Here is a 27,114-nt window from a genome sequence, read left to right as displayed (position 1 = left end):
AGGTCTGCTGACAAACCTCAGCCAGAAGGTTGGCAGACACTGTTACAGAAGGGACAACCTGAGCAGAGATCAACAACTAAAATTTTAAGCAAGGAAACTGAAGGATGATAGAGGCTTATGCTTTGTGTACACTGTCAGAGTCAAGAGGAAGATGCAGAAAAAATTAACTGTGCAGCTACTACTATGGAATGGGATGGTCTCATTGTACAATACTAATTCTGAACATTCCAGTGAATCCCCATCGATTCAATTCAGCACTCACTACCACAACTGGAGATTTGGGTTCTATAGTAATCTATCTTCAGTACAGTATGGTAGCCACCAGCCTCTTTCTCTCTCTCTCTCTCCCCGCCCCCCCACCTCTAAGCAGATGCAGTAGCAAAAAAGCATAGGCTATTTAACAAATACATAAGCATGCACAAGTATTCTTACTTCCTTGCCATATCAACATAATATTAACTGTATCTCCAGCAGAGTTCTCACCTAAAGATTTATAAACAAATTCATTTTTTTCACAGTACAGTGTCCCTTATTATGGATTTCAAAAATTGTATTCTCTCAGTTATGCCAAAGGCTGTAACTCTGAGAATGTGTATTTAGTCTATATTAAGACCATTTTAATACACATCACAGTCAAGATTAATGCAGTTTTGATTAAATTCCAATACTGAGTTTACAGATTGAGAACCCATATGGCAAGGAAGCAAAATATCTGCTCTGAATACAAGCCTTATAGCAATCTGTGGAAAACTTTCAGCCAACTTTCATTAAACTGGAATCTGAGAAAGCCTGCCATGCAATTCAAACATGCTGGACAATACAGCGTTCTCTGTTGTGGAAAGTTGCTCTAAACTAGCGAGGCATCCATCACAGAATACGGAACAGTCTTCCCCTCAATATGTACTAATTAAGCTCACTTTCTTTCCCACAAGCTTTTGTAGAAGGAAATGGAACCCTGGCAGCTAAACCAGGTGAGACACTGGAAGTTTGTACAAGGAGCTCCCATCTATTTAAAAGGGAGAGAATAGACTTGCCATCTATTCTCTCCCTTTTAAATAGATGGCAAGTCAGATCCCAATCTGGACTGGGACAACAGAGGAGAATCTTAAGCCTCTTCCTCCTGCCCCATTTTCCTGAACCGAAGTATATTTGTGGGTCTGCTATTTGCCCTACTAGGGCAAAAATACAGATTGTATATCAAGACCCATACTTGTCCAATGGGACAAGCCGCAGTCCTGCTATGTTGTTTCAAAGTCTGAAAAACAGCACAGTGGAAAGGATGGAAAATAATCCACTTTCTTCACAAGCCATGGTCCTGGGTAATTAAAAAAAGGGGAGGGAATGCTGGTGGCTCTATAAATAGGAATCCAGTTTTTTCGTCTGATTTGGCCCTTGACATGATGGAGATAGCAGACCTCTGTTGGTCTTTGAAAAGAAGTCACAGCCATGATCAACCCCCAATACAAATCAGGGCTGCATGTGTAAAGTAGCAAGACTTTAGTTTTTGCACCCTTGCATAGTTTTGTTAGTCAAAACACAGGGTCTCTGTGCTGCTAGGGAGGGAGGGAAGGGAGGAAGGAAGGAAGAAAGAAAGAAAGAAAGAAAGAAAGAAAGAAAGAAAGAAAGAAAGAAAGAAAGAAAGAAAGAAAGAAAGAAAGAAAGAAAGAAAGAAAGAAAGAAAGAAAGAAAGAAAGAAAGAAAGAGAAAGAAAGAAAGACCCATTCTCTGTAATAGCACAGGCTATTATTATTAGGCTAAATTAAGAATTCAGGGTGGGAAAGTGACAAGGGAGGGGAATGTGTAATCCTTCCACTATCTGCCTCATAAAGTACCCTCAAGCTGCTTTACTCTCCCCCTCCAGAGTGTTATATGCTTATTTGTCTTTGATGCAGAAAATGTAGTAGGGACACCCTAGGTATAGATGAGAACCATCCAAATTCCTTCTTCCAAAGTCTGCAGTGAGTTTTTAGAAGTGATAGGGCTCTTTTTAGACATGTTGATGCATCATGTGTAGTCAAGTATAGTCAACTTTTTAACATGAGTTTATACATGAAAAAGATCAAATTAAAAAAAAAACACTTCCATATGTTGCAGGTTCAAATGCACCCTTGTGTACCAGGGGAGGCTCCCTGAAAGCAGAAAAATGATTTTTAAGGAAAATGTTCAGCTTGTCCTTTTCCGTGGCATAGGCCTTTTCTGCGCTCACAACTTACTGCAGAGCAGGGCTTTTTTTTGTAGCAGGAGCTCCTTTGCATATTAGGCCACACACCCCGATGTAGCCAATCTAAGAGCTTACGGGTCTCTTGGTACAGGGCCTACTGTAAGCTCCAGGAGGATTGGCTACATCAGGGGTGTGTGGCCTAATATACAAAGGAGTTCCTGCTGGAAAAAAAAAGCCCTGCTGCAGAGTATCCAAGCTGTCAAATTTTTAAAATTGAATTTAGATTTCTTCACCCCATGCCAGTCTTACACCATCTGGTGTTTTTATTCTGCAACTACAATTTGAAACTGCACTTTAAAAATCAGGGTGAATGTCACTTGTGAAGTATTGGGTGGGGTGTCCAATTTTTTTTCCCAAAATTGCCCTATCGCAGCTGTGCAGTAGTGTCCATGAACCAAAGGTTTCCATGTGAGTGGTGAGAGAAGGCAGCCCAGTCTGCAATGAACTGGCTGGCTGGGTTGTGCTGAGACTTAAACTATTTAAAGCATCTGCTTTTGTATCCTCCCCCCTCACCTTAGTTGCTGCTGTGGGGGGGGGGGGCGGTCTGTCTGAATGGTTGTTGCAGCTGCAACCAAAACCCACATTTTTTCTTAATTGGGTGGGAACATCACAGGTGCTAGACACCCCCCACCTTTGGCACTTTAAAACCATGGATCCTCAACTTCCTCACCTCTGGGAAAACACCCCCGCCCACTTAACATCATCCGCTGTCCTTGCTAAGTCTGCCCCTGGTCTTGGTTTCCCAGCTTTTCACACACACCCTTTCCAGCATTAGACCTCCCCACCTTTGGCACTTTAGACCATCACAGAGCACCTTTGTGCTGGTTTTAGAATGTGGGGGAGGGGGAGTGCAAGAGAATATACAAGTGGGGGGAGGGGAAGCATCACTTTTTACCAAGCTCTCAAATGGCTATAAGAAGCTTGTCTGCTGCAGGGAGGAGAGACAAAAAAATTGCAAGCTCCCCTTTAATTGCAGCCAAACTGTTAAAGCATTCCCCACTAATAGCTTCTTTCTCCACCAATCAAATAATAGTGATCGACATGTTGCTAGATTCAAAGGGCTTCTTATAGAAATGAAATCAAAGAGATGGGAAACCCATGCGATACTGAAACACAGTAGGGAGGAAGGGGGAAGATGTAAAGCAGGAGGAACCACAAACTTCATTTTTTGTGGTGGGGTTGTCAAAAAAGAAGGGCAGGAACATGGGCAGGAAAAGGGCGGAGTTGAAAGAGTCAAGGAAATATGTATGCTTCTGAATTACCTTCAGCTTGGAAACGAGGCAAGTAAAAATTCCACTGCAAAACCACTTTCAGAAAAGCCGAAGGAAAGCAAACTGAGAGCTGAATGAGTAAAAAGCAATGCAGAACAACAAAGAAAACCCGATGGTAATGCCAGGTTAAAGCGGGAGGAAATGCAGAATGAAATTTGAAAGGCGACAGAAATGTGTATAGAAAGTGGGGGAAACAACCGGTGCAGAAAGAGCCGTAGTCTTAATCTCTGTGCAAGAACGTTTTTCCCCCATTACAAAGCACTGACAGCTAGTGTGGTATGGTAGTCTATGACCAGGAAGACCCAGGTTCAAATTCCTAATCAGTGCTGACGCTAAGTTGACTAATTTACCTCACAAGATAGTTATAAGAACCATCTGAACTCCTTGGAGAAAGGGTGGAATGAAACTGACCATGAAATATCTAAATGGTTAACACTAAAATATACAACTTTCCACTTTTAGCCTGGTGTAAAACATGCTGGGAAAATGTTTGCCACTTCATTCTAAGGAACATATAAGCTGGTCAAAGCCCAGATAAGCAAACACAGACTTGCTTGCATTTTAAGAAAACACTTGATTGTAAATTGCGATGGTCTTTAGCACAAAGCATTGTGGGTACAATGTTTACCCACATATGCAAAATGTACACATCAAAAAATGTACCATAACAGATAAAACTTGGGCAACTTCATCCATATTTTTCAGGGATATTGTAAGGCCATTTCCACACAGGTTATCTGTTCTGGATTCAATGCTTTTGAGAAGCATATCCCACCTCCACACACACGCAGAACCCTGCTCCTAGGATTTCCCTAGCTTTTCTCCCATCTTTCTCAAATCTTGTTTGTGCCACAGTTTGAGGAGAGATTACTACTGTATGGGTAGTAAAATTTGGATTTTGCTGTCCTGCTCACATGGTAGCTATTTTTCCTAATCCTATGCCTGAAACAGCCTTTCCTCCTTCTCCCTCTGGAGGCATGGGTTATTTTTTAAAAAAATTGGCACTAGATTTCACCATGGGGATAAGAGAATCACTACCATAGATCATTATCTATAGTAATAATTCTCTTATTGCCTGGCCAAATCAAGGATGACCACTGGCTAATATTTCCGGAACAAATGATTGGCCCATCAGCGTTGGTCAGTGTCTCTGGGCCTTTCGTTGGCTGACTTCTTCAAGTACTTGAAGGGCTGTCATATAGAAGATGGTGTGGAATTGTTTTCTGTGGCCCTGGAAGGTAGGACCAGAACCAATGGGTTGAAATTAAATCAAAAGAGTTTCCAGCTCAACATTAGGAAGAACTTCTTGACCGTTAGAGCAATTCCTCAGTGGAACAGGCTTCCTTGGGAGGTGGTGGGGTCTCCTTCCTTGGAGGTTTTTAAACAGAGGCTAGATGGCCATCTGACAGCAATGAAGATCCTGTGAATTTAGGGGGAAGTGTTGTGAGTTTTCTGCATTGTGCAGGGGGTTGGACTAGATGACCCTAGAGGTTCCTTCCAACTCTATGATTCTATGATTCCCTGCTCCACCTACTCAGGCCCAGGAATGTTGAACAAACTGCCAGAGGCAGTCTTCCCTAAGAGACAGCCACATCTCCAGCTCTTCTCTGTGTCCTCTCTATCAACCGGCCTCAGACAGGTCTGCAGAGCTACTGTGGCCTCACTAAAGGCCTCACAGCACACTCAACTTCTGAAGGCCACAAAAATAGCCAGAGAGGCCTGGCCCTGCTGGTAGTATTTCCTGGGAGTGTTTCCTGACACTTGTAAAGTGCTAGCCAGAGGCAACACAGGCTGTTAATCAGCAAAGGGAGAGCCTCAGGTGAACAGAATGGCACCCTCCAAAGCAGTGATTTTCTCCAGAATGGGAAGAGAGATGTGTTGTCTGTAGTTCAGTTGTGATCCCAGGAGATCTTCAGGCTCCATCTGGAGGTTGGCTACCCTAAGCCTAGCAGCACCCTCTAGGTGCCTTGATGTTACCAGCCTCTAGGTGCCTTGATGTTACCAGGTGAGGGCTGGAGATCTCTCAGAATTACAACTGCTCTCCAGATGGCAGAGATCAGCTCCCCTTGAGGTTTGTGTGTGTGTGTGGGAGTTAACGCCTTCACTTGGGTGGGGGGGGTACTCACTCAAAGGCCATTAGTGATACCTTTCCAAGTTGGTAGGAGATTCCTAAGGTATTACTATAGGCATCTAAGGGAGAGGCCTTTCCTCTTGGGGAACCACTGTTGCCAATCTCCAGGTGAGGGCTAGAGATCTTTCAGAATTACAACTGCTCTCCAGATGGCAGAGACCAGCTCCTCTTGAGGTGTGGGGGGAGTGAATGCCTTCATTTGGATGGGTGGGAAGGCAAGGCTGGGGAGAGCACTCGCCCAGAGCCTCCTTCTAGAGCCCATTGTATTTTTCTTCACAAAGGGCCTTACTCCTAGTATCAACATAATGATATACCAACCTGTGTACCAGCTTACTCTGAATTCCTAGTTTTCATTAAAAAGGCAAGTCTCTAGTTGCTTTCACTGCAGAGATATAAGCAGAAAGGCATGTAGCTGCAATGGAAGCAGATTGAGACTTATTTTTTTTAAATGAAATTTGAGGACTCAGAGAAGCTGGTATAACATTCTGATAGCGGAAAGCGCCATCAAGTCACAACCAACGTATGGCAACCCCATGGGGTTTTCAAGGCAAGAGATGTTCAGAGATGGTTTGCCATTGCCTGCCTCCACGTCACAACCCTGGTATTCCTTGGTAGTCTCCCATCTAAAGGGTTGACTCTGCTTAGCTTCTGAGCTCTGACAAGATTGGGCTAGCCTGGGCTATCTAACTCAGGGCAATATTCTAACATTCTAATACCAATTTTAAGAAATGTAAAAACCTTGGTGGCTGAGGGGGTGAGTTGGCAGCTGCTGGTAGATGGGGCAGGGAAACTGTGGGAAAACCTGTTGCTGCCGCATTTTATCTGCAGCTACACCAGCAATAGGGAAACCATACAAGCCCTCCCTGTGGAAAACACCTATGAGCCAAACTAAATGTTAGGGTTTTTTAAAAGGTTGAGTCTCTGTTTCTTGGACTTTACTCTATCTTCCCACAGCCACGCAGTGCTGGAGGGGTCATTATTCCCCTCTTTTGGAGCAGCCAAAAAGGAGGAAATAACTCCCACGGTGCTATTTCTTGTCAGGAAAAAGCACAGAGGGGAAGGCAAGTGCTTTTCTTTTCCCCACCTTATAGTTCTCAGATCAAGTGAACTCACCTTTATTTTTAAACAGACAGTTCCCACAAGTGCTCTGCAGCTATGACTAGAGTGCTGATCCCAGGGAAACTGGATTCAACTTTTTTTTAAAAAAAAAAATGTAACATCTAGCACTGTTTTAAGACAATTTGTGAATGTCAGATGTAATCTTGGTCCATGTGAGTTCCTGTTAAGTAAAGGCCCCATTTGTGGATAATCACAGCTCAACCACAGCAGTGGTTGTTTGAAATCCACTTTCAGAGTGCCAGCCACTAATAATCCATCAGATCAGCAGACTCAGCATAAGTGACACAGCCACCAATGTGCTAAAACAGTGACAGCAGTACTGAACTGCTACAACAAGAAATATTGAAGCCTATGTGGAGGAAAAAGTGTTCTTTCCAAAACATTAGGTATTAACTTTCCAGTCCTTGAAATGCTAAGGAGGTTATTTTACTGAAAAGCAAACACTTATCCAGAAAATATGGATTTGAATATATTTGTTTTATTTTAAATATGTTAAAATTTGCGACTCACATTCACACAAGTTAGCTTGGAGCAGAGTGTGGGAAATCAGTTTCACGGCAGGTAAGTTTTCTATTCTTAGCCACTGAAGCATAAGCAGTGAGAAATAATGACCCCTGCATTACTGTGATTATTCTAGGCACATGTAAGCATGTCTTTCTCACCTTGGCATCCTCATGAGCTTTTGCAAGGTCCACTCCTCCTTCATCCCGGTTGCCCTGAGTTTAAGATCGAAAGCAATTAATAAAAACACAGAAAGGATTAGCACCAGGAGTATGGGCACAAAGGTCACAAACACGCTGATTTGAGAGGACAGAAGGTCACAAAAGTAGCTGCTGGACAATGTCCGAATTGTCTTACCTCTCTCTTCCCTTACTAAGCATCAAGTAGTTGCTATTCTACTAGGCTACTGAGGCAGATAGTAGTAGGGAACAGATCTCTTCAGACCCACCACGAGTAAATAGCACTCATTATTTATTGTTTGGGGACTGTGATTTTAATTACTCAGGCCAATATGTAAGAGCTGACTGCCCCATCTCCTCTGCTGTTGTTTCAATTCACAGTAATCAGTTCTTCAATACAGCCTCAGTGATCATAAAGCATCCAGCTATTTCCCTCACTCCTCATAACACTTTGTAAGAGCTCTCAAATGCATCACCCACCCAACTGTTCTAAAAACAAGAGCAACTAGCCAGTTGCTCATTAATATATATTTTCATAAATATTATTAATACAAAGCTAGGAATATACTGAAGATGAACACAGGGAAACAAGTCATCAAAAAGGACCCAGATGCTAAAAACTAGGCCAAGTAAAGGTAACTGACTAGTCCAACAAGAGGTGTGAAAAAAGAAATGAGCCTTCACAAACACAAATATTAAATAGGATGATGGAAATCGGAGCAAAGTCAGGAAGCAGTAAAGAGAGAGAAAGAGTCAAGAGGAAGTCTATTATATTTTCCCCAGGGACATCCCCTGGTCAGGCGAACACTTTTGTTCTGAAGTTCCATGCTTCCTAGGCATGACTAGGTCTGATTCAGATTAGAATTACAGCACATGGAGAAAGGGTGCTTAGATTTCTATACCCCTGCTGTTTTAATGCTCTGAAACAGCCCCCAAAAGGCACTATTGGCCTTGTTATAGAAACATAACATGCAATTTTCTGTACATCTGCAGCCCCCAAATGAGCAAACAGCAACCCCCACACCCCAGGCTATTCCAGATCAGAAATAGTGTTCAGGGGGATATCTAGACCTGGTCTCTTCATGAGCTACAACCATGATCTGAATTGGGCCTACATTTGCCTGGGAAGCAAAGAGCTTCAGAACAGATCTCTCTGACACCCTCAGAGAAAATGCAGTAATGTAGGCCATATGATTGCAAGACTGGTATTATGATCCTGAAATTGCATCACTGGTATTACTATAGCAGAACATGAAGACATATTACATTACTATTTTCCTACTGGAGTCCGCGGTTTTTCCTTCCTTGAAACAGCTGTGCCTGCCTCTTCAATAAGATGCTCTTTATGGGGGCAGGATGCATACACAACAGCCACCAAATGACTGCTATGTCTATTCAAACCCCATGATGACTGCTGCCATGTAGCTAGCAGTCTGGGATGCAATACAATGACGGGGTTATTTTCTCTATCTCATACAGTCATCCAAAGAGATCTGTGCAATTTAAAGCAGCCCTGAGAATCCCTAAACATTTGCCAGCTTTCCCATCCGTTAGGTCCCTTCTGCCTTTAGGGCCAGGCAAATTCTACTCATAATAAATTCACCTGCTTTTTCACAACAATGGGCCACTGTCAAATACTCTGCAGAAGGAAAGATGGTAGTATTACTTTAATGTGGCCATAATATCTGCATCAGTCATGCATTTTGGAGCTATGCAATTTTGTTTTAGGTGAAGGGGGAAAACATCAGAGAATTAGTCCTTACCAGAGCCAATGAGATCAGGATCCTTTTGAAATGTCCTGAAGTATCAGAACTCAGTGCATCTTCCAAAGACTTATGGTAAGCTATGGAAGAAAAGAGATTCAAGCACAACACCAGAAATATACATCACAGTACAGGTCCTTAGGCTTTACATGGCCCAAATGCCTCCCTCCTACAACTACATCAGTAGCCAGTCATTCTGAAGGAGATACCCTGGCCTCTTCCATAGGCCTGCTTGACCAATTTGCATTGTATATTTTAGTCACTTTTCATTATTCTGCTGAAATACAAAGGTGAGACAGAAATATAACAAAAAAAAAATTATGTAAAGCCTTTCATGGCCTAGGATCTACATAACCAATCCCTTTCCCTGGATAAGCCCATGAACCAACTAAAAACAGCCACCTCACTTTTGATGGTCCCCTCTATTTGGTCTTTCAGCGACAGCCTGTGAGCATTCACCTTCAGGGGCTGTGTCAACACTTTGGAACAGCCTGCCAGGTGGAAAGTTCCTACACTTTCTTCCTTCCCCAGAAGGTGTAGAGCAGAATTATTTCAATACTAGGAGTAAGGCCTGCTGTGACAAAAAATACAACGGGCTCTAGAAAGGGGCTCTGGGTGAGTGCCTCCCCCCTTGCTGTCTTCCACCCACCCTAGTGAAGGCATGCACTTTCCCCCACACACACACCTGAACGGGAGCTGATGTCTGTCCTCTAGAGAGCAATTTTAATTCTGAATTATCTCCAGCCCTCACCTGGAGATTGGCAACAGTGGTTTCCCAGGAGAAAACGGCATTGTATCTGTCTGAGGTCTCATCCCTCCTCACACCCCACCCCTTAAATCTCCAGGAATTTCCTAACCTGGAGTTGGCAGCCATATCTCCTTCCCTTTATCTGTCCCTCTTTCAGCTTTTCATTGCCTTCCCCTTCCATGCACCTTCTACATAGGAAAAGGACAACCTTTCTTCACACTGGTAAGGTGGGGGAAGACCAAAGCAGCTTACATCATTCTCCTCTCCCCACTTTGATCTGCACAACCTTGTAAGTTAGGTTAGGATGAAAGTCTGTGGCTGGCCCAAAATCACTGTCAGCTTCCAAAGCAAAAACCTTGGTCTGGCAGACCCCACTCTGAAGCCCACCCACCAACCTTGGCTTTCACGCACCTCCTCACCAATGTTCCCTCTAAGTGGCAGAGTCTTGCGAGCAAAAATTCTACTTTGTGAGCAACTGGCATTAAAGTTGTGAGATACTGCATAAATTATTGTGTCTTTTCCTGAGTTAAGACAAAAAGATGTGAACTGGAGGCTAAAAATCTGTGAGCTAGTTTATGCTAACTCAGCTTAGAGGGAACACTGCTCCTCACCCTTGCTGTCTTCCCACCCACCCTGCAGCTGAAACAGACACCGGCTTTCCATTCCACACACCCCCGCCAGCATATGTGTGTGTGTGTCCCAGTGTCTGTGGTGGCTTAAAGCCCTGAAACAGGTCCAGAATGCAGAGAAGGAAGAATAATGAGGGGGAGGGGTGCAGGGGGAGCATGATGACGGTCACACAGACACTGAAGCACATCATTCCTTTTGTTTGCAGTGCACTGTTGCCACCTTTTCCTGTCATATCCAGCCTTGTGGTGTTTAGCATCAGTGTGAGCTTGTGGCATGATTATGTTTTTTTCCGGGCCTGGTTGTGTTATAGAGTATGCACCTCAAGGCAGGAATTTTCTGTAGGGGAATATATCTATTTATTTATTTATTTATTTTTAGACTTATATCCCGCCCTTCTCACCGAAGTGTCTCAGGGCGGCTCACAACATTGTAATTTACATAGATTCAGTTTAAAAACATTTACAAATAAAGTTAAAACCATAATTAATAAAACAAAATAAAAATAAAACCAGCGGTCTGTAAATGCATTTTTAGTTCCATCCAGAAGATATTCTCATTGTCAGTTAGATGTTATAGGCCTGCCGGAAGAGGGCTGTCTTACAGGCCCTGCGGAACTGCCCTAGGTCCCGCAGGGCCCGCACCTCCTCCGGCAGCTGGTTCCACCAGTAAGGTGCCGTTATTGAGAAGGCCCGATCCCTGGTGGATTTTAGGCAGGCCTCCTTTGGCCCGGGGATTACCAGCAGGTTTTGTGAACCCGATCGTAGTACTCTCTGGGGAACGTGTGGGGAGAGACGGTCCCTAAGGTAGGCAGGTCCTAGGCCATATAGGGCTTTAAAGGTAATGACCAACACCTTGTACCGGACTCGGAATGTTACTGGCAGCCAGTGCAGGTCCCGGAGCCCCGACCGAATGTGCTCCCATCTTGGGAGCCCTAATAGCAGCCAGGCAGCGGCGTTCTGCACTAACTGCAGTTTCCGGGTCCGGCACAAGGGTAGCCCCATGTAGAGGGCATTACAGTAGTCCAACCTCGAGGTGACCGTAGCATGAATCACTGTTGCTAGGTCGTCGCGTTCCAGGAAGGGGGCCAATTGCCTCGCCCGCCTAAGATGAAAAAATGCGGACTTGGCAGTGGCTGCTATCTGAGCCTCCATCGTCAGTGAAGTACCCCCAAGCTCTTGACCCTGCTCGCCGCTGTCAGCGGCGCGCCGTCAAAAACTGGCAGGGGGATTTCCCTTCCCGGGCCGCAACGACCCAAGCAAAGGACCTCTGTCTTTGCCAGATTCAGCTTCAGCCCGCTCAGCCTAAGCCACCTAGCCACTGCCTGTAACGCCCGGTCCAAATTTTCTGGGGCGCAGGCGGGCCAGCCGTCCATAAGCAGATAGAGCTGGGTGTCATCAGCATATTGATGACAACCCAGCCCATACCCTCGGGCAATCTGGGCAAGGGGGCGCATATAGATGTTGAATAACATCGGGGAAAGCACCGCCCCTTGAGGCACTCCGCAGTCAAGCGTGTGTCTCCGGGACAGTTCTTCCCCGATCGCCACCCTTTGTCCCCGACCGTCAAGGAAAGAGGAAAGCCATTGCAAGGCCAGCCCCTGAATCCCTGCGTCGGCAAGGCAGCACGCCAGAAGCCGATGGTCGACCGTATTGAACGCTGCCGATAGGTCTAACAGCATCAGCACCGCCGAGCCGCCTTGATCCAGATGCCGCTGCAGATCATCCACCAGGGCGACCAGCACCGTCTCCATCCCGTGGCCCGGGCGAAAACCAGACTGGCAGGGGTCAAGGACAGAAGCATCCTCCAGGAAACTCTGTAGCTGCAACGCCACTGCCCTCTCAATAAGTTTGCCCAAAAAGGGCAAATTCGAGACCGGCCGATAGTGTGCCAATTCGGCCGGATCTAACGTTGTTTTTTTCAAGAGGGGACGGACCACCGCCTCTTTAAGCGCTGATGGAAAATGCCCCTCCAATAGGGATCTATTTATGATATCCCGTATAGGATATCTTAGCTCCCTCCGGCAGGTCTTAATAAGCCAGGAGGAGCACGGGTCCAATTTACAAGTTGTTGGGCGTGCAGATAGGAGGATCCTGTCAACTTCTTCCAGGCTGAGCGCACTGAAGCCGTCCAGAACACGATCCGAAGACAGGCACGGAGCCTCAGGTTCGCTAACTGTATCTAATATGGCAGGGAAGTCGGAACGGAGCGATACGATTTTATCCGCAAAGAAGTTCGCAAAAGCCTCACAGCCAATTTCCAATTCATTAGAATTTGGTCTGCCCTGTGGCAGTGTTGTAAGGGTCCGAATTGTATTGAACAGTTGTGCCGGGCGCGAAGTTGCGGACACAATCTCCGCCGCAAAGTATGTTTTCTTTGCGGCCTTGACTGCCATCTCATAGGACTTCATAAACTCTCTATAATATGTTCGAGTCGCTTCGTCTCGAGTACACCGCCATTGCCTCTCTAGTCGTCTGAGTCCCCGTTTCAAATGCCGCAACTCCTGGTTGTACCAGGGTGTCGGCCTTGAACGAGGGCGCAGAGGACGTCTAGGTGCGATCTCATCGATGGCCCTGGCGAGCCTATCATTCCAAGACTCTACCAGGTCATCGAGGGAATCGCCAGGGGGCCAGGGATCCCGCAGAGCCGTCAGGAACCGTTCCGGGTCCATCAGGCTCCGCGGGCGATCTAAAATAAGCTCGCCGCCCAAACGGGCTTGGGGTGGGACGTCCACACGAGCCTTGAGGGCATAGTGATCCGACCATGGCACTGCTATAGAAGCAAGATCGTTCACTAAAACTCCCGACGCGAAGATCAAGTCTAACATGTGACCCGCCTGGTGAGTGGGTGTCGTAACTACTTGGGAGAGTCCTAGTGTCGCCATGGAAGACACTAGGTCCATCGCCTGATTGGAGGTCACGTCATCGGCATGAACATTGAAGTCACCCAGAATCAAAAGCCTCGGGTGCTCCAATGCCCATCCTGCTGCGGCCTCCATCAGGGATAGTAAGGCGCTGGCCGGTGCGTTAGGCGGTCGGTACACCAGCCAGATCGCCAACCCCTCCCCGACATCCCACGCCAGGCCGGCACATTCAATGCCCTTGATCTCCGGGGCCGGGAGGGCCCGGAAGGAGTAAGCCTCTCGAATGAACAGGGCCACCCCTCACCCCTCTGATTTCAGTTTTCCATCTTCCTCCCCCCTCACTGCAGCATCAACCTGGTAAAAGTACAGTCTTTCTCCACAATAGGGACAAAAGCAGGAAGCAAGCGACCTCAGTAGGGTATAATGACACAGCCCTCACCTGGAGACTGGCAACAATGGTTCTCTAGACAGAAATGGCTAATTTTGAGAATGGATTCTATGCCATGGTACCTGGCTGAGGTCCCACCCATTCTCAAACTAACCCTCTCCAGGCTCCACACACCAAATCTCCAGGGATTTCCCAACCTGGAGTTGGCAACTGCTAATTCACATTAGCTGTCATAGAGGGACTGCTGCTGAATAGAAGCAAGCAGCTGGGCCTAGTTAAGTCATGCCAGCTAGGTGATATCTAGTCACCCAGAAGGTGCTGCCCGGCCTAGGGTAGCCAATCCCCACTTGGAGCCTGATTAGAACTGAATTCCAGACAACAGATTTCTTTCCCCATCCTGGAGAAAATAACTGCTTTAGAAGGTAGGGTTGCCAAGTCCAATTCAAGAAATATCTGGGGACTTTGGGGGTGGAGCCAGGAGACATTGGAGGTGGAGCCAGTAGCAAGTTTGTGAAAAGCATAATTAAACTCCAGAGGGAGTTCTGCCAATCTCATTTAAAGGGACCACACACCTTTTAAATGCCTTCCCTCCATTGGAAATAATGAAGGATAAGGACACCTTCTTTTGGGGCTCACAGTATTGGACCCCCTGGGCCAATCTTTTTGAAATTTGGAGGTTGTTTTGAGGAGTGGCACCAGATGCTATGCTGTAAATATGGTGCCTCTACTTAAAAAACAGCCTCCCCAGAGATCCAGGTACCCTCAGATCAATTCTCCATTATACCCAATGGGAATCGGTCTCCAAAGAGAATACATTTCCCTCCCCCACCACCACTTTCTGATGACCCTGAAGAAGGGGAGGGCTTCCAAACCAGGGGATCCCCTGCCCCCACCTGGGGATTGCCAACCCTATTGGAGGGTGGACTGTATGTTATTCTATTCCCCTAAGGCCTCTTCCTTTACTGAGAAAAGTAGTCTGGGTTGCCTAGCAACAGGCTCTTGCTAGCACTTCCTAGGGGGAATATAAGTGAGGCCTTGCCTTCCTGGCTATTTGTGTGGCCTCTTGAAGCTGCGTGTGCTGGGAGGCCTTCATAGGGCCACAGTAGCTCTCTAGACCTTTCTCAGACTGGTTGACAGAGGACACAGAGAAGAGTTTGCTGTCTCTGAGGTAAGACTGTTAACATTCCCAGGACTGAGTAGGTGGGGCAGAGGAACAGGTCTCTCACAGTTTACTGTTTGCTTCACAGCAGCGTTATTTGTGTGTGGGGGTGGGGGGTGGGGGGAGACAGACTATCTCAGACTTCTTACAACAGGCCCTGAGGAGAGGCAGTAGTAATCAGAAAGGCTCCAGGAGAACCTCTCAGTAGAGAACTGTCTTGCTCAAAGGTCAGTGGCCTTATTATATGGTTCTGGCCTGGCAGGGCCAGCAGTAGGAGAGTCACAGTGAGGCTACCCAATGGTAGTGGGAAGTGGTGACAGAGTGTCAGCCAATAGCTGATGCAGTGAAGTCCCACCCAGTCCCAACGAATGAGGAAGCTGGGATTTCCCAACATGAAACCAGTTTTATGTCTACAGATGCCTTTAGTGTAAGTAACTAACAAATGTCTTTGGCAGTACAGCCTATGTTTATTGCCTAAATTTGTGAGGTTTCCTTCCCCCTTCTTTTATTTTTAGATATAATAATACAGTTTATTCTGATTGGTGTATATTTGGAAATAACTGAATAACTCATTTGTGAATGCTCTTCCTAAAAGTAAAAAACCAGTATACCAAGAAGGAAGGCTCTAGTCGATTCTGCTCCCTATTTACTACTTGCAAGGATTTATGAATTCATAAATGTGAACCTCCAGCTGCAGACTCAAAGTACAGCACATTCTGCTTCAAAACTCTTTCACCTGATTCTGTTGTGCAGCCAAGACCCAGGTGGGCATATGAATGAATTAGCAACCCAAATAATGAATTAATTATTTGACAGTGTGTGTAGTATTGCCAGGGGACTGTAAGATTGTCTGGCAGCCAGAAGTTTTATCTATTTTGGTATTATACACCACTAGGTGGTGAGACACATTTGTTTTTAAGAAGATATTTTTCAGAGGTGGTTTCACCATTGCCAAACACTGTATTACACAATATCTCAATGTATCTCAATGCACAGCAGCCAAGAAGGTCAGAGTGCCTGCTCCGGTTGCAATGCCACTGAGGATGTTCTCCGCAGCCGAGAACGAAACGTCTGGAAGAAAAACTTTCTCCAGTAGAACACGGCACTTGAGCCCGAAAGATTCTACAAACCCTAATGATGTTACCAGCCGTGAAAACCTGAAATCTTTGATAACTGTATTACACAGATGCACAAAGACTGATCTTCATGTGCAAGATGAGAGCATGCCATGGTTCATGCTGAACATACACAGAAATGTGTATTTGTAACTGGAGGAGGTTTCATGCATCTTAGAAGCCTTTGATCTGGCATTTAAAGTGGAGCAGATAATGGGACTGGAATGTCTTTGTTATTCAGAGGTACATGACTCTCAAAACAAAATCCACCTATAAATACAGAATTGGGTTTATTAACTGTGACCAAAACCATGGGCAGCAAAACTAGTACCACAAGCATCACAATACACATTCTCACAATCTTATTATCTTGGACAATTCTTTGGCAGCATCAAAGATTAAAACTTATTCTTATAGTGCAATCTTATGTACAGTTACTCCATTCTAAGCCCACCATAAGGCACAATTGTTTAAGATGGCCTTTTTATAAAATGAATACGGTTGAAGTTTTAATGTCTGGATTCTGTAGAAGTTTTACTGCACTGTTTTTGTAACCCACCTTGTGTCTCAGAAAGAAAGCTGAATTAAAAACTAAGAAAATGAATCAAACAAGACGAATGTCAGCACAGTATTGCTCTGTTACTCTCAGTCCATGCAAGACTCTTTGGAAAAGCTCCAGATTTTCAATATTACTCTTTTGTGGAGCAGCTGAGTGATTTCCTTACTGCTCAGTTATTCAAGTCCTCCTTGAGTCCTCCATTTCCAAGTCCCTTACCTTCTTTATATGCTGCATTAATTGCCTGGATCTCTGGATTGGTTCTAGTGGCCAAAATTTCGATGAGAATGCTTTCATCTGTCCCAGCACCCTGAAATAATACAGAATATTGCTAATTCATCCATTGCTAACATTATATAGGAGGTACCAAGTTTTGTAGCTGGGGCATGTCAACACAGCAACATCAAGACAATAAAAGAGAGTGGTCAAGGAGGAGCTAACAGGCTGTCCAGAATTAGACTGTGAAGTCACATTTAGTCAGAAAGTCCTCCCCTCCCCTCAAGGGGTCTCAGCTTGGAGGTTGCCCTCATGCACTTTCCCCTCATACACCTCACATATGTGAATCCTTTGCCCTTAACTACAATCCATCCTGATGAGAAAACACTGCAAGAGGAGTTTCAGTGATTACTCTTCTGTGCCAATTACTTCTTTATATAGAGAGTGATTAAAATGTGGAATTCACTCCCAGAGGATGTAGTGTTGGTCACAAGCATTAATGTCTTTAGAGAGATTCATGGAAGATATGTCTATCAGTGGCTACTAGCCATGGTGACTAAAGTGAACCTCTTAAATTCAGGGGCAGTCAGCCCCTAAATCCCAGTGCCAGGAGGCTACATCAGGGAAGGTCTTGACCTCTATGCCCTGTTGTGGCCCTCCAGAGGCACTGATTCACCACTGTGAGAGAGAGTATGCTGGATTAGATGGACCACTGGCCTGATTAGCAGGGCTCTTTTTATGAGAAAACCAGTAGCATTTAGCTGAAGAATTGAGACTCATAGAGACTCTTGTTTCAGGCTACAGCTATTTTCTCTAAGTCATGCACTATCACACCTCGTACAGGGCCAAAATCCAATTAAGTTGTGTCATACAGGTTCTGTTAATGGTACAATTTAGCCACCATTTTTCCACTACAATGATTCACTCTTTCTCGACAGCAGGTCCCACTCTCTGAAATGGGCTGCTTATGGAGGTATACAAAGTCTCTTCACTGTTAGCATTCTGTTAGCACTCATTATTAGCATTATAACTGATTATAAAACAATATATAATTGTTATATAACCAATTTTTAATTGATTTAAGGCAGAATATATTTTGAACAAACATACAAATGCTTTGCAGTGGCACAACAAATGTCATGACATAGGATTTTAAATATGTCAATTAAGGCTGATTGATTGATAGACTGACATAGGATTTTTAGTTTTCCCTCAGACCAATAATCTTGTTCTAGACCTATGGCCTCCAACTTTCTATCTCTCACACGCATACACACACTCTCTCTCATAAAATTTCAGCTTCAATTGTTTCTATAGTAGTGGTCATTTGGGCACAAAAACACTAGAGAGCATTTCCTTTCCTCAAATGATGATGTACATTTTGAATCACAAGACATAAATCAAGAATAAGAAGGTTTCGGTGCAGTCTGGAGATGTTATTGAATAAAATTAACCAACACATTCACACCTCCATGGCTTTCTTCAGTTGCTTAGCATCATATTGGGCTGGTGTCATCATCAGTCCAAGGATAACCTTTGCCAAGGCCCCTGCTATTTCAGATTTCAAGTCTGCCATCAGATCCTGTCACAAGAAACATTGATAAAACACAGTTACAGGTCCTGGTAATTCTGAACATACAGTTCCCCCTACTGGGCAGAACAAGAAACAACGGAACTAAACAGAACTGGACAGAAGAAAAGCTGTTGACAGGCCATTTCCTCAAAACTAGCCTCTAGATGCATGCTTCTCAAATTCTGGATGCTCCAAGTATAAGCAAAGTAATATTCAGAGAGTTTGCTTTGTTATAACAGTTGTTTTTTTTTATTGTACATTAATTTTCTTGGTCAGTCAAATGAGTACCCAGCTTGCTGAGGGGGGGAAGTGCAGATGACTGGGGAAGGCAATGGCAAACCACCCCGTAAAAAGTCTGCTGTGAAAACATCATGATGTGATGTCACCTCAGTCAGAAATGACTGGTGCTTGCACAGGGGACTACCATTACTTTTTTTTTTTTTACACAAACACTAGATAACACAGGATGTAATGTTTTAAATAATGAAATTACTGCTTTATTAAGCTGTCATGGTCAATTCACACATTACAGAGAACTCAGTCACATGTGAGTTGCAGGTTCTCCTCAACTCTCCTGCATGCAATGCCCAATTTCAACCATGCCTTGTGGCATGCTTGGATAATGGAGTCAGCCTCCCAGCTCCCCAAATGCACATGTTTACAGACAGGTTTTCCCAATGGGCCAGACAGTGCACTCCCAGGAATGCTTCAGTCCCTTCTCCATGCCTGCCACAGCCATGATCTACATCATCCAGTATGCACTCAGGAATAAAGGAGGATCTGCAGATCATTCATTATGGCCGTTACACAGAGTGAGGGCCCTGAGCCCAACCTGCGTTCACCATAACATATGTGCTATATTGATATTTCCCATCCACTCAAAGTACAGGCATCCAAGTAGTGATCTTTATGAGAAAATGGAAGATAACTGATTTGCTGGTTTCATGCAATAATGCTTCAAATAGTTACTCACAGAAGACCTAATAATCTGACCACTCAGCATAGCTCAGGCCAGCCCCATCTCACCAGATCTCAGAAGCTAAGCAGGATTGGCCCTGGTTAGTATTTGGATGGGAGACCACCAAGGAAATACAGGGTTGCTATGCAGAAGCAGGCAATGGCAAACGGCCTTTGAATGTCTCCTGCCTTGAAAATCCTTTGGGGTCACTATAAATTGGCTGCAACTTGACAGCATTTTCCACCACCAGGCTATAGCCCATTATCTTCGTTCCTCTTAAATGCTTAAGGAAAAAGTACCAGATCTTTACTCAGGGCTTTTTTTGTAGCAGGAACTATTTTGCATATTAGGCCACACACCCCTGATATAGCCAACCCTCCAAGAGCTTACAGTAGGCCCTGTAAGCTCTTGGAGGATTGGCTACAACGGGTGTGTGTGGCCTAATATGCAAAGGCATTCCTGCTACCAAAAAAAGCCCTGTGTTTACTGAATGTCAATAACTCCTCTTTTGTTACAAAGCCAAAGAGACCAAATGCTAGATCTTGCTTTTAAGAGAGCTTTTTGGTTATTTCCATGGATACAGTCAATGGGAGCCTGAGGACACATAAGCAAATTACATAAATCACTTTTTTAAATGTGTAGGAGGAGGAGACAGATTATGCTGATTACCCGGCCAAAATGAGACTTGTAGGCAGTTATGATTTCTTGCCTTTGGGTGTTACTCCGTCGTGTGACAACATCAATGATTGCATCTTCATCAGTGCCTGAAAGTCCAAGACATAGAAACTATGACTCACCTGACATTTGGGCAATTTATGAGAACTCAGATCTAGGCAGAAGTAACATTTAGGTTCAGCCCCCAACAGCTACTTGAAAGCAAACAGCCAGTTCAGCCCCAGAATGCAAAAAAAACCCAGTCCCAATCAATGCTCCATCTAAGCTGTGGTCTTGTGAGCAAAAATTCTATTTTGTGAGCTACTGGCATTAAAGTTGTGAGTGAGCAATTTGACTATTGCATAAATTAATTTGCTCTGTGACCCTTCTTCCTGAGCTAAGACAAAAATGTGTGAGCCAGAGGCTAAAAAACTGTGAACTGGCTCACACTAAGTCATCTTAGAGGGAACACTGATCCCAATGAGCAAATCTTCTGAGCAAATGTGCCCTCAGATCTCTTGCAGAGAGAACATTGACAGTGAAGGCAGGAATAGGGGCATTTGGTAGCAGAAAACTGATGCAAAGGTAAGTGCTTAACCCTTTATGCATCTGTGAACTGTCTCCTGCTATTGGGGATGGGCGGGAGAGCATTTAAAACGGCAAATCAGAGGACGGGAAAGGGAGGTAAGTATGTCTCTCTCCATCAAATGTCTCCTCAATGGTGAGGTAAATCCATTATAATATGCAGTTCCCCCACCCCATGAGAAAAATGGAAAGATAAACACTCCCCTGATTTATGTTTTTCTCTCACTTAAGGTCTACAGTACTTTCCCCCTTTGTTGTGGATTAGATGACCCAACAGTAATCACTTGAAAACACTTTAGCAGTTCTGCAGTGGTTTCATTCTTATTTACTTCTTGCCATACATGCCCAAAGGTGGATGGTTTTGAATTCTGAACTGGTAATAATTCAGTCAGAAAACCACATATGTGCTTTATGGTGCAGCAAGAGAGATGTGGACGAGAGGGAGCAGAAAAGCTCATGAGTCCACCCAGACATAGATATGGAGGTAAAACTGTCAACTGATAAGCAATCTATAACATAATATGAGCTAAATGTAATCTGCAACCCAACGAATGTTTTGTGTAATTCCAGCTTCTCTCTTGTTCTTGTGCTGTTTCTTAAGCTTGCCATGTGTATGTATGCATGTTTAATAATCAACAGAGAACTAGGAAAGGGACAAGAAACACAGGCCCTTTCTCCATTCAGCTTTGCTCCAAATCTACTGAGCACTGAATCCGCCTGCTACAAATTCACATCATTCAAAATGCTTCTACATTTAAAAAATTGCTCCTCACCTTTTCCCGAGTTTTACTTCTATATTTGCAGAAGGAGGAAGCCCCAGGCAAGGACCCCACACTCCACGCAGTGGTGCACACATTGCTGCAGTGCACCACCTCTTTCACCTGCCCAGGACCCAGGCAAGTGAAGGGAGCGGCAGAGCACCTCTCTGCCATTCAGAAGTTGCCTTCCTTTGCAAAGAAAAGCAGCCTCTGAGCGGCGTGCAGCACCGGCTCTACAGCACATGGCACCCTAGGCAGGCTCCCCCCTTTCACCCCCCGCCACACTTCGCTCGCTCTCTGCTGTACTCCTCTCACGCCTGCTGTGCTCCGCTCCCCCTCCCCAACTCGCCATGACAAAACTGAGCCCTACTACCGCCTTCTTGCAGCCGCGCCTGCGCTTTTTGTGAAGAGGCGGATGGAGAAGGCTTCTCCCCCCCCCCACTCCTTTCCAGAACCGGAAGTGAGAGGGGAGTGAAATCTTCTCCATCTGTCTCTTCACAAAATGCACAGATGCGGCTGCGAGAAACCAGTAGTAAGGCTCAGCATTGTTGCGGCAAGCTTCTGGGGGGAGGTGGTGAGGGGAGCATGGTGGAATGGAGGGAGCTGGTGGCGGCAGGGGGAGGGAGGCAAATTTAGGCAGTTGCCTTGGGCACCGGGAGAGGAGGAGCCCAATTTGGCACCCCCTCCCTCCTGGAGCCCTAGGCAACCGCCTAGTTTGCCTAGTGGATGAGCCGGCCCTGGTGGCATGCACGTAGCTGCTGCCTCTTTCACCTGCATGGAACCCGGCAGGCCTGGTGCTAGGACCTCGGGTGCCCCAGGCCGGTACCTGCCCCAGACCCCCCACCCGTGACTGCCCCACCACCATACTCCTGCTCATGGAGAGAGCAGACATGGCAGCATGGAAGGAGGGCTGGGCAGGCTCTGGCTAAGCCAGGCTTGCACAGTGTGCTCTCCTCTGAGTTGTGCTCAGAGAAGATGCACCAACACCTTGCCCGGCTGCTTTCGCCTTGAAGGTGAGAGCAGCCAGGTGGGGTGCATTCTTCTCCGAGTTGGGCCTCCCTTGAGAGGGAAGCCTAGCTTAAAGAAGTTGCACCAATGCCCTGCAGGTTGCTTTCGCCTTGAAGGCGAGAGCAGCCAGGAGGGGCATGTTCTCCTCCGAGCCAGGCTTTCTTTGCAAGGGAAGCCCTGCTTGAAGGAGAGCACACGCCTATGCGCCTCTGAGCAGCACACCTAACAACTTCCTGAATCAGTGTGCTCACATGGGAGTGATGGAGAGGGCTTTGGGGAGGAAAAGTTCTACAATTACGACCTTAGTTCTGGATATTAAGGAAAACTCCTGTTCAAAAGTGCTCTTGAGAACTGCAGGACAACTCCAGGGTGAGTATTTTTGATACCCATTCAACAAAATGAATGTAGATGAGTCAAGATAATGCAAAGCAAGATAGAAGTGACAGAGATATGCAATGTAGATGATTACTTTTAAATACACACAAAGACAGGATTTTCTGCCAAGTTTAGAAACTGCCACAGTAAGGGAGAAGTGAAACTACAAGCAGATTGACTTGGGTAGCAGAATTGCTCCCTGATGTGTAAAACTCTGGGGAGCAGTGTTCCCTCTAAGCTGACCTAGTGTGAGCTAGCTCACTGTTTTTTAGCCTCTGGCTCATAGATTTTTGTTTTAGCTCATGAAAATTGGCCACAGAGCAAATTAATTTATGCAATAGCTCACAACTTTTGCCAGTAGCTCACAAAGCAGAATTTTTGCTTACACGACTCCACAGCTTAAAGGGAACATTGCTGTCAAGATGTTATGACAATGTGATGGTACCCCATTTCCTCCCCCCCCCCCTTAGCAGAGTGGCTTCTTTTTTCTTTATTTCTCTGTCTGTTCCTCTCCCCACTCCCACAGATGTTTAAAATGTATAGATATATTCTGACCCAGTGTAGGATGTTGAAGAACCAAAAACCCCTTTATGAATATATGGCTGATTACAGCACATGAGAGGCTAATATTAATTCATAACAGATAAAATTTGTTTGACTTTTTTGTGGAAATAGTAAAGTCAGACTGCCAGGTAGGTTTCTGGTTTAAACTTGGCAGGTGAAATGGCAACAGGAATGAGGGAGTTTTTTATAACTGTATACAATAGATTGTTCATTACAAAAATGTAGCTGTTTTGTTCTATAGAGCTCTTTATACCTGTTGAGAAAGATCACTTGGCTGTCATTTCTTATATGAACAGGCATAAGCTTCCTTGTCACAAAATTACTAAAAAGCTGTGGATGCAGGATCATACATAGGTTCCAATTTTCCTTCTATAACAATTTGCCTTTTCTAGGAGCTATTTCCCTCAGGAAAGGACTACTGGTTCCACTTTCCTATTTCAGGATCTTCCTAAACCCTCCCTTCCCAATTGCCACTGTCAATTGCCCCTCTTTCAGGTCAACAGCAGAGCTTTTTTTGTAGCAGGAACTCCTTTGCATATTAGGCCACACAACCCTGATGTAGCCAATCTGCCTGGAGCTTACAGTAGGCCATGTACTAAGAGCCCTGTAAGCTTTTGAATGATTGGCTACATCAAGGGTGTGTGAACTAATATGCAAAGAAGTTCCTGTTACAAAAAAAGCCCTGGTCAATAGTAGTATTCCATTTGAACCCCCTGTCAATCAAGGTTCTCAGACCAGTATAACACATCAGCAGTTAGCTGCCAATCACAGACAATTTATGCATCATCCCTTTTAAAATGAAGCACTGGCTTTCCTGGAACAAAACACAGACATAAAGACCTAATTTGGGACACAATGTTGATATGGTTACAGGCTGTAACAGGCCTACAGCCATAAAATTTTGGGTGGTTGGTGGCCAGGGGATAACATTTTTGTGGGGGGCGGAGGAAGGGCTTGGCTGCTTCTTCCCTCCAGCAGCTAGCCCAGCCCCAGCAGCAGAGAAAAGGCTTCCCTTTCTCCCTCCACCCTCCACCGTTAAGCTAAAGGGACTTGGGGTTTTCTTTTTTCAGAGGGTGGATGTTTGCAATGAACTAACCACCGGAAGAATGTCAGGGGTGGGAGAGACCAATGAACCCAGATGCCCAAGACTGGGGTTGGAAGTGAGGGGGTTGTCCAGTTCCCACTTGGGCTCGGAGGGCCCTTGCTGTCACGCTCGGAGGGCCCTTGCTCTCTTGCTGTCACGCTCTCATACGCTCTCTCTTGCTCTCTCTCTTGTGCTCTCTCTCACTCTCTCTCATGCTCTCTCTTGCACTCTCTCTCTCTCTTGCTCTCTCTCACTCTCTCTTTCACTGTTGCTCTCTTGTGCTCTCCTTCCCCCCCTTTTCTTTGGGTCCTGTTGCTGGCCACATGAATTAGAACATATCAGAGGCCCTCCAGTGGAGGGGCCCTACAGAGGGAAGGAGGGTTAAATAGAGTGGCCTTCCCCCTTGGGTCCCACTGTAGCTTCAGGCCTGGGCTGTAACAGCTGCTCTTAGTATGCGCTAAGAAAACCCAGGGGAAAACAGTTAATGCAGAAAAAAACCTTGCAAGTAAAAAATATTGCTTTAAAAACATATTATTCGATTTTCTAAAATTTCTGACCTTTCTGTAAAGCCATGATATTGTTTTCCCACAAAAGAAATCAGCCTGTAAAAAGCAACACGTTACATGTAAAAGGTTACTTACCAAAACCTTTCATTGCTTTCCTTAGTACTTTGGCATCACCATCAGCATTGAAATCTCCAGCTGGATGAATGGTTCCTTTCAGCTGCAGAAAGAGCAAAAGGGTATAGATTAAAACCAAGCCCAGTGGAGAGAGAAAGAGACACAGAAGAAGAAGTGATGGGCAGAGGAAGAGCAGAGCAGCTACCAGGATTAGAGCAAGCTGGGAAAGCACAACCCTCTTATGGAAAGATAGACAGCCAAATCAGAAGAAGTAACCCATAGCAAACAAAAAAAAAAGTTATTGCGCTCAAAGTGGGGGGAAAAAACAACCTATAAGTAAGAACAAATGGAGAGCATCTAGATGGATTTTACTGCCTTGAAAGGAGAATGCTCCTTGATTTTTCAAGGGCATTCACTCCCCAGAACATCTTTATAGCCACACCAAGTGCATTTTGAACATTAATCCATGATCAAGTGCCTTCTCTATGATTGGACAACTTGGCTCTTGTAAGCTAGGCTCTCCATGGGTTCCATGTGCATAAGACCTACAGGTGAATTCATACACTCTGTTTCAGCATCAGAAAAAAATGTCTCAGCAGCTTTATTACTTCTTTATTACTTCCTCCTTCTAAGCAATCATGTGGCACTGTGATAACAGTTTTCCACATTTAGGTAATCAATTTAGAGCTGCAGCTTCCATGACAAACACAAAATGTGCAAATTCACCCTCTGAAGGAGATTAGTATGTTGATTATTTCACCTGGGGGGATGCAGGGAGACAGGCTATAGCCATCTCTCACAAGGGGGTGCACTGTGGATTGATTTCCTTGGCACAGTTCCATAATTAAAGCAAGGATGCTCAAGGCAGACGTCTGTTACCCTCCAGCATTATGTACATGCTCGAGACCAGATTGTGGTAACACATAAGCACTAGATGCCAAAAACAAAACAGCCCTGTTTGTCACAGCTGTGCTCTATTTCCATCTCTCCACTATACTAGTGAAAACATTAATGCTGTTGTGAACAGGGAAGCAATCAATATCTTAAAAAGATTAATTCCAAAGTGCACACAAGACCGAGGTGGTGGAGTGGGGAATAGCTATCCAGTAAATGTTGGTTTTGGTTTTTTTTAAGTATTAGACTGCAACTCAGCTCACTGAACAGGAAATGTTAAGCATCAGGACTAGGAAAGATGAGGGAGGCAGTCAGCAGCACGCAACGGGAAGAAGCTGTCGTTTCAAGCCATCAAGGAGCAGAGGAGGAATAGGGTTGGGTTCTGACCTCTACTCTGGCCACTGCACTAAGTTCCCACATCTGATAGGCCACTTGCGCAGCTTCGGGGAAGAACTCACCAGCAGCACTGGAATGGGAGGGGACAGGACACAAGGGCTATGAACTTGCGGAGACACACAAACACATCACACAGCAACTCAGGCCCTGCAGGAATCAGTTGATGCCATTCTACTTTGCATTCTCCATTCCCAACAAAATCTCACATCTTTACTACACTTGAAAATTATTCTAGGGCACAACAACTTCTGATGTAATTCAGACGGGTTTTGGTCTAGATACACTTTAAAAAAAAATCAAAAATACAGAGTTGTCAATCAGGCCCAGCATGTGGGGTTCTGCCACCTGAGGCAGAACCCCAAGGTGCGCCCCCCTGGTGGGAAAAGTTATCGTGTGCGCAGAAAGCACGTGGCTTATGTCATTACTCTGGATACTCAGTGCTTCCCCTTCCCAGCGCTCTCCAAGTTTGGAGGGCGCTGAGGATGGGAAGCACCATTCTTTCTGGACACTAAGGAGCCAGGGAGCTCCTCTGACCCCTCCGTGCCCAGAAAGAACATATGGCACTTCCCCTCCCCAGTGCTCTCCAAGTTCGGAGAGCGCTGAGGACAGGAAGCACCATTCTTTCTGGGGGCTGAGGGAGCTCCTCCGACCCCTCCATGCCCAGAAAGAACACATGGCACTTCCCCTCCACGGCGCTCTCCTAGTTCAGAGGGCACAGAGGACAGTGCCATTCTTTCTGGGCACTGAGGGGCTGGGGGAGCTCCTCCGACCCCCTCAGAGCCAAGTTG

General features: G+C 45.4%; 1 protein-coding gene across 2 annotated transcripts in view; it reads right to left on the bottom strand.

Moving 5' to 3' along the window:
• Nucleotides 1-27,114, bottom strand: part of ANXA6 (annexin A6) — a 79,141-nt gene that overhangs the window by 10,843 nt on the left and 41,184 nt on the right. For both annotated transcript variants that reach the window (XM_060240299.1, XM_060240300.1), the window contains exons 14-20: nt 26,318-26,396; nt 25,058-25,139; nt 20,058-20,152; nt 18,326-18,439; nt 16,861-16,951; nt 9,186-9,265; nt 7,405-7,458 (exon numbers count right to left, since the gene is read on the bottom strand). In XM_060240299.1, coding sequence (XP_060096282.1) covers nt 7,405-7,458; nt 9,186-9,265; nt 16,861-16,951; nt 18,326-18,439; nt 20,058-20,152; nt 25,058-25,139; nt 26,318-26,396 — 595 coding nt within the window. The remainder of the gene's footprint in view (nt 1-7,404; nt 7,459-9,185; nt 9,266-16,860; nt 16,952-18,325; nt 18,440-20,057; nt 20,153-25,057; nt 25,140-26,317; nt 26,397-27,114) is intronic.

This window comes from Heteronotia binoei, chromosome 5 (genome assembly GCF_032191835.1).
Source record: "Heteronotia binoei isolate CCM8104 ecotype False Entrance Well chromosome 5, APGP_CSIRO_Hbin_v1, whole genome shotgun sequence".
NCBI classification, from domain to species: domain Eukaryota; kingdom Metazoa; phylum Chordata; class Lepidosauria; order Squamata; family Gekkonidae; genus Heteronotia; species Heteronotia binoei.
This window is presented reverse-complemented; position numbering and strand designations above follow the sequence as displayed.